Source organism: Pyrus communis, chromosome 15 (assembly GCF_041283825.1).
Source record: "Pyrus communis isolate YQ-2024b chromosome 15, ASM4128382v1, whole genome shotgun sequence".
In the NCBI taxonomy this organism is placed as follows: Eukaryota; Viridiplantae; Streptophyta; class Magnoliopsida; order Rosales; family Rosaceae; genus Pyrus; species Pyrus communis.
The window spans coordinates 42,787,501-42,800,205 of NC_142579.1; the positions used below are offsets into that span (position 1 = coordinate 42,787,501).

Below are 12,705 nucleotides of genomic sequence, written 5' to 3' on the forward strand. Positions count from 1 at the left end.
TTCCGCAAGACGCCGTTAGCATCTTCCGCTGCCGGTTGTGTAACTTCACTACCACCGACAACCTCCCACAAGTCTTGACCTTGAAGGTAAGACTCTATACACGTTGCCCACGTGTTATAGTTTTGGTTGTTGAGCTTCTTGATTCCTCCAACAACTTGAAGATCACCCATCGTATCGGCAAGACTTTGACTACACCGAACAAGCTTGAGTGACTACCGTGCAGAGTAATACACTACTCTCGACACAAAGAAGCTCCCTCTCAAGGTTTGTGATAACCCCAGCAATAATCTCAAGAAATTTTTTCTGATGTGGAAGATCAGTCAAAACTACAACCACAGAGCATACTCGGAATTTCAAGAGACTTTACAACCAATGCTCTACCAAGAACGATCCCTGACCGACTTGGCTCTGATACCAATTGTTGAATAAGAAGAGTATCCAAGATAACTCTAATGATCCCAAGAAGAAGAAAATAGAGCACACTCTTAAAGAAAGCTCACAAAACAAACTAATTAGCAAAGCTTTTCTTATTTAGCTCTAGGCTTTGTTTTTCCTTGGATGATATACAATGCTTGAGGACTTGGGTATTTATAGCAAACCAAATGAAAGCTACACCACACACTTACTTCACCTACAACATCCACCTACTTCACCTACAACCTCCACTTACTTCACCAACCTCACACACTTACTTCACCAACCTCACACACTTACTTCACCTACAACATCCACCTACTTCACCTACAATTGACATTGATTCTCAACAGATAACAGGTGACAGGAGGAGGATTACGTACTTTAGTGGTGAAGAGGAAAGATTCAAGTTAATAGTGGGATTAGTAGGATATATCTCTAGAACCTAGACTCTAAACCCACCCATATTAATCAAATTATTGCGCTCTTATCTTGCTTAATTTTATAATCTGATTTCCATTAATTGCCATATCGTTCATCTATATTGGATTAATTGGATATATGGGTGGTGGAGGCCGGTACAGTGGTGATGGTATTGGTAGTAGTATTTGTAACCCTAATTTGAGAAATTTTATAGAAACCCATAATACAAGTTATGTAGTGTATTATTTCATGCATTATAATAAATATCTAATTTAATTAGAATAGTTTACAGAGCACGCCGTTGCCATTCGACTGTTGTTAGCAATCTAAGCATAAATTTTGGTAACAGGTTATGTGTAAACAACTCAACTGAACAATGATCCAATTATATATGCACATGCCCGTTGAATGGTAAGGCTAATTTCTTGCATAGTAGGATTGAAGAAATTTGGCATATATTATCTTTTTTTGGTCGAATATTTGTATCAGATTTATCAGTGGACTTGCTTAATCCTAGAATCTGTGCGCTGACTCAAACACGGTCACACTTTTGTAATGATATTTTGTGGGGTGCAAGGCTAAAGTATTCTTAAATGGAAAAGTGCGTTTTGAACTGATTTGAGTGCTCTATTTAACTATGGACTCTTTCCATGTGCCTTTCGAGTCATTGGTTGACAGCCTAATTAACTATACCCCCTTTAATCCGTGATTACTTTGACTATACAAGCAAGAAGGTTGAAGCAAATGCCCCCGTTACAAACCTTACGATTAAATCCCCTTTAAATTGGATGGTTTTACTGCCAACTATACCGATGCTTTTTGTAATGTCGAGCTATGTAAGTGATTAAGTTGAGATAATATCGGTGTGATTAGTAGTAACATATTAGACTATCTCTAAAACTTCAACAATGACTTAAAATATCTCAAAATAAATAACAGAATATCATGTGAAAATGAACTTATACATTATATTATACTACTGACCTAAAACGTCAAAGTAATATTGATAGGATGCATATAAATCCTTCTCTCTCAAAATTGAAAATACAAACAAAATTAGGAAGGTGGTTTGAATGCACGTTTGTGCTGCGTGCGAGATAAGCATGTATAGTGGTTGTGGTCTATACTTTATGCTATATTTACATGTTTGAGTATTGACATCAATCTGAAATCGAAATGATTACTGGTTATTTAGAGAAACCCCATTCCCACCTTTATGAGTTATATTTACAGAATAGCTGCAGCCTTCCTCAAAGCTTACCAGTGATTACTCTCGATCTCATCAAAACTTGTCACATACTCAATGCTTCATATACTCAATAGTGCTCCACTACGTACTCCCACTACTATTTCCAATTTTCCATTTTTTTCTTATTTCTCTAGTTATACTAGTAGAACTCCCATCGTTCTAGCTATTCTTTCTTTTATTTTCTTCTTTATTTTTAACTCCATGAACCTCAAAATTTGTACTCTTCTTAGATTAAGAATTACATGCTAATAATAATAATAATAATAATAATGTTTGTACAATACTTGATCAATCCCAAAACTACTGAGTACCGGTCAACAGTATACCGTCAAGGACCCACAAGACTTTTCTTTCAACCAGAAGGCCAATCACAACGCAACGCGTGTCGGTATCAGAGGCCAATCACAGCACAACACGTGTCGATATCAGAGACCAATCACAACACGACACATGTCAATGTCATAACAAAGTTAGAAACTCTCTTCTATAAAAGGGGATCATTCTCCCACAATAATCCCTAATGTCATTTGTACTAAACTATTCACTAGAACTCACTAAAAGAGAGCTTGAACCTTTGTATTTGTGTAAACCCTTCACAACTAATGAGAACTCCTCTACTCCGTGGACGTAGTCAATCTAGATGAACCTCGTACATCTTGTGTTGTTTTCTTCCCTATCTCTATTCATTTACATACTTATCCATACTAATGACCAGAGCAATCTAGCGAATGTCACAAACTTGACACTTTCTGTTATACCAAAGTCCTCGCCAATTTTGTGCATCAACAAATAATAATAATTATAATAATAAAATGTTTCCAAAAAGAGGCATGTTTAAAATTTTCTTTTAAAAATGAAAATGTATTTCTGAGTTATAATCTTATAAAAGTGTTTATTGAAGAAGCACTTGGATAGATGCTTAATCATGAAGTACGTTCAAGTGTTTCTAATGAAACCACTTCCAGCATAAGTGCATAATTATGAAGCCAAAGGCCCAAAGATAAGGCAAAATGGCGTTAAGTGTTCCACTTCGAGTGGTATTATTAAGGATTTTACAGCAGCCAAGATACGAAGTTGCGTATCAGTGCGGCACTTTGTGCTCAACTCCAACGCCTTTGTGGTATCAATTTTAATGGAAATCGCTTTCGTTCTTGTATACACGCACAATTCATCATCAACTTACCTTCTTCTCTCCGCACCCCCAATGGCTCCTGAGGAATATGTGTTTCTAAAATATTTTTTTATGTTGTGCCTAATCTCCAAATTAGTTCTATACATTTGACCAACAATCAGAAAAGCAAACGCAATAGCTAAATAGTGATGAGCCACATTAGTTAGCCCTAAATTTTGCATTAGTGGATTGGAATCCCTCCATAAGGGTTAGTTTTCTCATAATAGTGCGCAATTAACTTGCTTAAATTTTAGAAAGAATTCCATTAAAGCAATTTTAATGGAAAACAACCTTGATGATCCTACATCTGACAAAAACTTCATTCTATTCACTTTCTAACAGTTCCTCGTTTGCGTGCGGTCTCCTTAAAAGCAAGCATGCTCGAGGATATACTTTGCAAACTAAATTACCTACAACACTGCAGGAAGGGCAACAATCAAAAACCAAATTAATTCGACTGTAAATTTCAAATAGAAGATAATGCCAATAAAATTTTAATTTATCTAATCCAATTAATAAAATGAAAACTAACGAAAAGTCCAAAAAAACTTTCCTTTTAATGAAAAACTATTTTTAAAGGTATTGTAAATAGTACCAGAAAAATGTATAAATGTAATTTTTCGTTAAAAGTGAACAGTACCGGAGTGTTTTGTTTAAACTCCCATTAATAAACCCAATTAGGTTTAGCCTTTGGACACACAGCCGAAACGAGTGAGGTCTGTTATAACTTATAGCAAGAAAGGAAAGAATGTGATTAGTAACCTTGTCCGGAACTTGCAGCTGCCACCCACTTACTGTTGCGATCCAAATTTATAATGATTTTCTCTTCTAATTTTCTAAGAAAATTGGGTCTTCCATGTATGCACATTAAATACAAATACAGTAATTGTATTTATAAACACGTATAACAAAGAGAAATTCATAAACCAAGGAGACTAGAAATTTTAGCGTAGTAGAGCACAACTTACAGAATAGCATTTTCACATGTAAGCCTTTGATAACATCGCATTTGGAAAAAATCACGTCAAACTCAATACTTAAGAGAAAAATGAAAGAGATGAATTATGCCGTTTAGTTTAATATTGATTACATTACGGGTAGGTTTTAGCGAGTTTGGGTTGGCTTGGCTTCACCATGGAAGCCCACCGTTTCTTTCGTGTAGCAGAACATGAAACAAATTTAATACGTGTCAATCAATAATAGAAATCACACATAAAATAGAGGCAGAAATTTTGAACTAACTTTTTTTTTTTTTTTTTTTTGGGTGAACATTGAATTGACTTTTTTGGGGTTCTGAATTTTGATGACAATTTAGTATATGGGTAATTTTTGCTTTATTTCAGGGTAACGAAAAAGGGCTCGACTACCGCAACTGGGCGGGCCACTACTACGCGTAGGGAGTCGGCCCAAATTGAAAACTATAGAGTCCAAAACTCTCATTGGGCGCTGAAAAGCGATCCATCTAATCCAAATGGGCCTGGTCCATGGACTTTGTGATGATGCAATTCCCACAGGTCACGATTGCCGTACATGAACTCTGACATCGACCCAGGCAGCGAATCACCGTTTGGTTTTTGTATGCACGTAGTAAAACACATCATTTCTTCCACCCTTATCCATAATTTTTTCAAAAAGTGAAAAATCAAACCACCAGAGTCCAGACCGTTCTCTGTGCTTTTATAATTAGGGATATTGCGTTTGATAATTAATTAATTGCAATTTGGCAAGAGTGGTATGCTTATCTCTTCATCAATAATTAAGTAATTGCAATTTGCAAAAGCATTTCACCAAATTGACCTGCATCGCCCTGATCCCTCAACCGCATCAAACTTAAAAATTGTATTCCCACAACCCTTCAGTCCAGAGAGATGATTACAGAGAATATTATAATTACATGTTACTCAAGTGTGAGTGTGAACTGTCAATGAAGCAAACAAAAATTGTTTTATAATTGGACCAACTTGGTGATTTTATTATATTAACAAATTTCTTGAGATGATAATGGATAAGCGTACTATATTTACGTTATTTTATGTTACGATATATTAATTTACATCACAAGTAAACTAATATAATAAGCGCATAACGAGTCTTTGGTTAGTTATATTTGTCTTCACAAAGAGGTTTTTCAATTCTCATGGTCATGAATGACAATAACAATATATATTTATGATTAATTTGATACCTAACTATGACGTAATTTGATTAAGCATGCATTGTAAAAGAATGATAATAATGTAGCAAATGTGGGGTGTTTTATAGTATATGAACGCTCAAAAATATTGTTATACGACTCAATATTGAGTTGTGTAACACCATTTCAAAAATTTACCGTTATTTACATCATATAATTTGTATAAATATGAAATTCTATGTACCGTTTTAAGTGTTTTAATGTAACCTGTAAAACCATTGATTTAGTGCGATGCATGGATTTTGCAGGACAAACATAACAATACCGAGCAAAACTCCAAAAGTTGCCATAGAAACTAGAAAAAGATTTCAGTTGAAGACAGAATAAGTTTGAGAGAGAGAGAGAGAGATAAGGTTAGGAAATACGATGACATTAATTATTAGCCAAACATGTCCCATCTAGTATTAACGTTAAAGGGGGACCATCCTTTTTATAGATTAACCAATGTTTGGCAAATGGCTTTCGTTTGGAAGCATGCATTTTACCTGTTCCCCACCCACTCCTCCCTCTCCCTCGATCGCACAAGAATAATGCTACAAACACAAGGCGATAAAGAAAATACTAACATATGAGAAGTTGAGTTTATCGAAACGTCTAGGAAGTTAAAGTTTCACTATAAAATCAATTAGTAATATGAAGTAGCAGTTCAACTTACATGCAAAGTCCTTAACTTCCGACATTGGATTCGCATTTTCAATAGCACTATTTTAATTTCTTCCGATAAGCATAAGGTTAAGGTGGAGGCGAATGAAAGAGAAAAGAAAAGTATAACATTTTACATATAGGAGGGAAGGGATGGTTGTTTCATGCAGTTTGAGGTTGCCTTAACTGATCAAAATGGAGCTGTTGAAGTTCTGAACAGGGATTGCCTTTTTGGAAGCAGCTGCTGAGCAAGGGTAGGGGCAGCCAAGTAGGACTGCAATCACAGAAAAACCAATCAGTCTGTTTATTTATTTATTTTTTATATATACGAGTGATAATCTACGCTAAAAGGAAAGCAAAAACATACTGAATTGATCATCGTCTTTGCTTGCACCTGTCTCTTGAGCCTGGCATTCTCCTCCCGCAGCTGTGCAATTTCAATCTCCAACTCATTTATATAAGCCTGCATCCAAATTCCAAAAGTATGCTACATATTCACGAACCAAACAACACAAAAGTGGTAGTGTAAGAGCTCACGATCAGTAATGAAATAGATGGACAGAAAGGTTCCTGCTTTCGGGCTCTGGAGCGAGCAGCGGACTCTCGATTCTTCATCATGCGCTTATGGCGGCCGCCATTAGTGGAGTTGTGATGATCCTCACGATTTTGATCATGATCATCTAGAGCCCTTTTCTTGCAGCAAGAAGGGAAGACTGAAGAGGGATTATTCAAAGAATTAGGCCTAGTAGTAGTAGTAACACTAGTACTAGTAGGACGAGTAATTGAATTTGGTTTCAATAGAGGAGGACCAGTGATAGCAGTACTAGTGGTTTCAAGTAAATGCTGTTTAAGATCAGATCGAGTCCCACAATTCAAGCGCAGAACAGTAGTAGCGGCAGCGGGTGGTGGTGGGTCGATGTTGGAGGAAGTAGTACTAGTAGAAGCCAAGAAATCTTGCAACAAGATGCCCCGAAAAGCAGCGGCAGTGGGGTGGTGAGTGGAGGTGGTGGTGTTGTCGCTGGCGTTTCGAGAAAGAGACGCCAGGCTGATGTCTTTCCAAACATCTTCCATGGACTTTGTGCTACAGCTACTTGTGGTTGTGGAAATCATGTTTTATAGAATCACTCGTGGGGTGACGATGGATGAAGCCGGAAAATTTAGGGCAGTGGAAGGATATCTTTATATGCAGAGGAGGAAGGTAGAATACTTCAACAAAGCTCTCTCTCTCTCTCTCTCTCTCTCTCTCTCTCTCAATGTCTTCTATTTGACGGCTAACTTCAATGGCATGTTGGCCCACTTTTCTTTCGTGGAGAGAACTTTTATACATGGAAGTTGTTGTCGTGACTGCAAAAAGAATCATCACGTACTTTTTCTATAGAAATTGGCTTGAATTACAATCCAAAACAGTCCTTCTAAAATCTAATTATCACTAGCCCTCCTTGACGAAAATACTTGTGACTTAAATAATCTTTTTCTAGTATCGATATGCTACTGATATATGACATCGATATTTCGTTAATTTTCCATTCATCTGTTTATTTTGAGTTGGGGACTGAGGAGGGTTTTCAGTCTTTAAATAACATACAACGCTCGTCGAATCGAGATAGTAATGTTGGTGCCGGTCAGGTACCAAATGTTTATGCACAATTGCAAACCATGATATACACATGCATAGATTTTGAATGCAATTGGATCCAGATGTGTTAGAAAGCTCCAGCCTTCAAGTTCATGGTGTGTTGAAAAATTTAAAAAGGAAAAGGATCCCAAAAGTTTAACCAGTAATGAGAACGCGACATGGACCCCGGACCCCTACCCAGGAACTGGGGAAGGACTTAAATGGAAGAGTTTCACCACTACTGTGGTTTCACGATCCTAAAATGCAATGTCATGTGCAAGTTTCTCTTTATGTGACATCGCATTATTCGGTTAGGATGTCATATGACGATGAAACTTCCATGAAAGTTGCTCTCTAGGAAAAAATCAATTTTCTTTACCCAACATTTGTATCTCTAACATTTATGATTTGAGAAATCTTGAAAAAGGAACCTGAAACAAACATATATGATTATGAATACTTAAGTGCATATATGATAGAATCAGAAACATACTTATCTGACAAGAAATAAACTTAAAAGGAGAAGAAAAGAAATAAAGATGGGCAAAAGTTACATAAAGTGGAGTACAAAATTGTGAAAATTCAAGCAAAAGGTCTAACCATCCTTTGGTGGAAAACAAACACAGAGTGCACTGCAGCTCAAACTAAGCTCTTAGCGAGAAACATAACATCTCAAACTAAGCTCTTTTCTTGACGTGCTAAAAAATAAACCCACAAACATTCACACCAAATCCAAACTATACAAACCAATGACCTCCAGATTCTCCTTTGCTCGATTCTCTTCATCTTCTTCTCTTTCTTCTTCTCAATCGAAGAATAATTTATCATTATTTTCTTATTTGTTTCCTGTACTAGCCTCAAAAACATGCCAAAACTAAGCAAAGTAACAGATTTATAAAGAAAAGAATTTGCATGCCCTCGGTACAGGCTATACAGCTACCTCCCTTCCCCCATTACCTTAGCAAACCCTTCAAAATTGCAAGTGCACTTTGTCTCCGTGATTTTGCTTGAATCCTTTTAGTGATAAACATCTACTTCGACTTCAATGATCGGTTTGAGTAACATCCCCATTAGGAAGTTGTGATTGGCTAGTTGACTCGGTTGAACAACTCTCTGGAATAGCCACAGAGTTTGGATCTGGCTTACATGCCATACTATTTTGGCTAGGTCCTTCCACAGTCATCTTTCCAAAAGAATTTGCAAGTGTGTTATCACTTAATACACTGGAGGATAGTGTGGATGGTGAACCTGACTCAGCTGGAAGCTGACCAGCAGTTGATATCCATTTGGTCCATTCATTACGCCTCCTCACCTTATCATCCTGCCACAATCGTAAGTGTTAGACCAAAACAACATACTGGCAGCACAATTGTCATAGTTTCCTTACAAAAAAAAATACTGGTTCCTAATGTAAGTCGTTTCATTTGGTCGGCATTATAATGAGCCAAAAGGTCATCTTTTCCTTTTAGCAACAAGGCAGAAGATAACTCATTTCACAATCTAAACATATATCAGTTTTCTTCAGTGGGACATGTTTTTAAAAATGCAATGCATGTTTAATAAAACAGCAAATATAAAAGGAATTCACCTGTACTTCAACAATACTGGAAGCTCTTAAGGAATCGAGTATTAATTGGATATTGGTTGTCAAACTCTTGACCTACAATAATAAAACATCAAGTCAGGATGAATGATACTTAAAAGGGACAAGGATAATTTTTTTTAAGAAACAAAAGTTCACTGAAGTAGCCAAAGATGACAAGGAAAGCATTAGCATCGAATAAATAAGCTCAATGGAGATACGTATGCTCCTGGGGGTTTCAAACTAAAAGTCGCATAGGCTTTAATTTTCTCTGTGTTTTCAGTTATTTTTTGTTTCTACATATTCCCCATTCATTTAGAAAGTACCAATCACCGTGTTCTCTGCCTACAGGATTTTCTCCATTCAATAAAATCATTTCCTAGCAAATATCAAATCTTCACGGGAACAAAAATACCGTGAAAACAAATAATCCTAATTTATTCCTGTCATACAAATTTATAATGGCATGGATTCAGGCAGAGAATCATCTGAATGTAAACTTCACAAGATGGAAGGCAATGAACAGAAAAGCTAAAGGTTGAGACTTTAGATTAAGGAAAAACATTTTGCCATTCAAGCACCTTAAGAGAGAACTATAAATGTTATGCAACTTGTGTAATGTTTGTTATAACACCTAACTTGGTGAAGGTTTTATTCCGAAATCATGTGTAAACATATCATGAACATATTACAAACGATTAATCATTGTCGCTCAATGAGAAGTCAGTTTTTAATTTTATAGACTATAACGTCTTTTGAAAATTTAGATGTTTCATCATGTTATACATAGAGAACTATAGCGATAATATATGTCCCAAAGAGAGTAAAATGTGCTTAATCAATCATAAATAACATACCCAAGTTACCAAAAATAAAAAACATAAATAACAACATATATAACATACCCGAGGAAAGCTTGCTATTAGAGATATAGGAATCCAACCCTGAGCATCCATGTTGGACCGTAGAAAGTCATCTTTTATTAAATTAGCATCACTGTAGTAACAAAGAAAACAACTTGGGAAGTTAATTCTCAAGATACTGAGGAATTAGTTCATACAGCTAACAAATTGTGAATCAATGAAGCATGGGAATTAATGTACCTGAAGTAATAATCTATTTGGTTGATTATCAATGAAGGTAGAGGAGATTCAGCAACAGGATAAAACATTGCAGGATGTGGTGGTTGAGAAATGAATGGTGGCATGCCTCGAATGGGCTCCAAAGGCAATGTAGGGATATACACAAACTCTGGAAAGAACAGAGACATAAGTTATACTTCCAAACATATAAAAAATAAAAAATAAAAAATAACTGTATTAAAATAGTATACTCACCAGGAAAACCCATGGGGTTTGCATAGGGTCTTGCAGGCTGGGGCGGGAATGCAGCATTATTTGGTGGTAATGGCCTTACAAGGCCCATTGGAGGGGCTCTATGCTGATGCATGTGAACATCCCTGGGATGCATATAGTTTCCACGATCCTGGTCACGTTTGCCTCCGTGATTATTGTGGTAGTGACCATCTCCACGTGGGCGCGGTCCAAAATTTCCCCTACGAGAATTCCGATGGTCATTCACTGGGTGTGGTTGCGGCACAAAGCCACCAACTGGTCTAGCATCCCAATTGCTGCCCCGGAATGAAGGATCTCGTGGAGAAGGATCTGGTATTGCTGGTACCAGATTGCCATACCCATTAGGAAGAATAGGGAAAACAGGGAATGGTGGTGGTGGTGGCGGGGTGACAGGGTGTCCGAAACCACTATGTGCATGCCCACCCCCATTGTTGCCACTGCCACCACGCTTAATTGATCTTTGCCGAGCTGGTGCATGATTAGATGTGGAATTCTGATTTGCACTATTAGCAGGATGTCTTTTGGAGTTGGGTGAATGTGCTATAACAGGTCCCTATCAACCACACACAAGATCAACCGTGCATAGAGAATGACTATCAGTTCTTAAAAAGTTAGAATAATCTCCCACTCAGGAAAATATGATAACTTTTACACTGGTTTGAGAGAAAATGCAGGATAATGTGTTAGTAGCTTTCTGAATCTAAAGTTATTTCGTCAATTTTGGCACCTGACGAAACAAAAATCCGCACAACTGTTTGGATTAATTAGGTAAGTAGATTAATGGTTACCCAAATTTTAAACAATTCACTCTTTCCCTTTTCTTAATATTTTTCTGCAGCAAAACAAATAAAAAAAAAGGAAAAACGAAGGTGATAGTGAACAAACCTGGGAAACAGGGACTGATTCTTGGTTGACAATTGTTTCGGAGACAGTCTTTGGAGAGGGATCAGCTGGTAATTTAGGTGAAGCCCTAGCCGACTCGGATAAAGCAGGCCAAGAAGAAGCATCCATTACTGTTACAGGACTAACCTCAACTACGCTGTTGGAGGGCTTGGTCCAAGCCGGCTTCTTTGGCCGACCGGCATTGCTGTTATGGCCATTGGGGCTGTCAGCAGCTGAAAAACCATCCGGCGTATGCGGAGGCGGCGAAGAACGAGCAGCTTTGGAGGATTGGGACCAATCTGAAAAAGGGGTTTGCTCCACTGCCAAGTTGCCCAATGAGGACAACGATGAGGATAAGGACGGCGGAGATTGGACGGCCTCTAGTTCACCTCCTCGGACAACTTTCGCCCATGGAGAGGGTAAACTACTTCTCTTATCGACAACGCCGCCGCCACCATCGGTGGAAAATTCAGGGCCACGCGGAGAGTGGTGACTGACAGAAGAATCGGCAGCCATGGCCATTCCAAATTAGGGTTTGCAGCAGTAAAAACAAAACTCTGATCAATTTATAAGCACGGATATAAACTAATCAGTTTACAAGGAATCAATAAATTAATCAGACAACAAAACAAAAACAATTGATTAATTAATCAGTTCACAAAAGATGATTGGCAAAGACTCAAAAGAGAGGATTTAGGAATTGTTTTTGGGTTCAAGAAATTAGAAATTTCGGAATGCAGGATTTCGATAGACTAAAACGGATCTTGCACGTGCAAAGCACAAGCAACCGTCGACACTCAGAACCAACGGCGTGACTCTCCGCCGTGCTCCTCCCTCTCTCTCTCTCCTCTCTGCTTTCTCTCTCTCTCAGAACTCGAAGGAAACTGGTGCCTACAAAGCTAAATCTAACAGGTTTTCTTATGATAACGCTCGCAATTACTGAAAACCCACTTTCGGTTTATTCTATTACGTTTTATATCCGTCCTTCTTTCTGAGTCTACAATTACTGTTTTAACCTCGGCTGTGTGATTTTGGTATTAGTGGATGTATTTGATTTGGATTGTGCCAACTTCTCCTAAACCTTTTAAGATGAGGAAATCCATTTTTTTTTTTTTTTTTGTAAGCTATATTTTTAGGTTAGGTGGTGAGTTATTCTCTTTTTAGGTTAGGTTATGAAA

At 37.4% G+C, this 12,705-nt stretch overlaps 2 protein-coding genes across 2 annotated transcripts; both read right to left on the bottom strand.

The window, feature by feature from the left end:
• Positions 1–5,800: 5,800 nt before the first annotated feature.
• Positions 5,801–7,531, bottom strand: LOC137714412 (bZIP transcription factor 27-like). The gene is made up of 4 exons (XM_088685845.1): positions 6,903–7,531; positions 6,663–6,806; positions 6,461–6,555; positions 5,801–6,367 (listed from the first exon to the last, which is right to left on the bottom strand). The coding sequence occupies exons 1-4, from the start codon at positions 7,201–7,203 to the stop codon at positions 6,284–6,286; spliced, it is 624 nt and encodes a 207-aa protein (XP_088541971.1). The 5' UTR covers positions 7,204–7,531; the 3' UTR covers positions 5,801–6,283.
• Positions 7,532–8,223: 692 nt separating this feature from the next.
• On the bottom strand, positions 8,224–12,588 carry LOC137714403 (la-related protein 1C). The gene is made up of 6 exons (XM_068453631.2): positions 11,531–12,588; positions 10,628–11,198; positions 10,394–10,541; positions 10,196–10,286; positions 9,297–9,368; positions 8,224–9,029 (listed from the first exon to the last, which is right to left on the bottom strand). The coding sequence occupies exons 1-6, from the start codon at positions 12,047–12,049 to the stop codon at positions 8,751–8,753; spliced, it is 1,680 nt and encodes a 559-aa protein (XP_068309732.2). The 5' UTR covers positions 12,050–12,588; the 3' UTR covers positions 8,224–8,750.
• Positions 12,589–12,705: the final 117 nt, after the last annotated feature.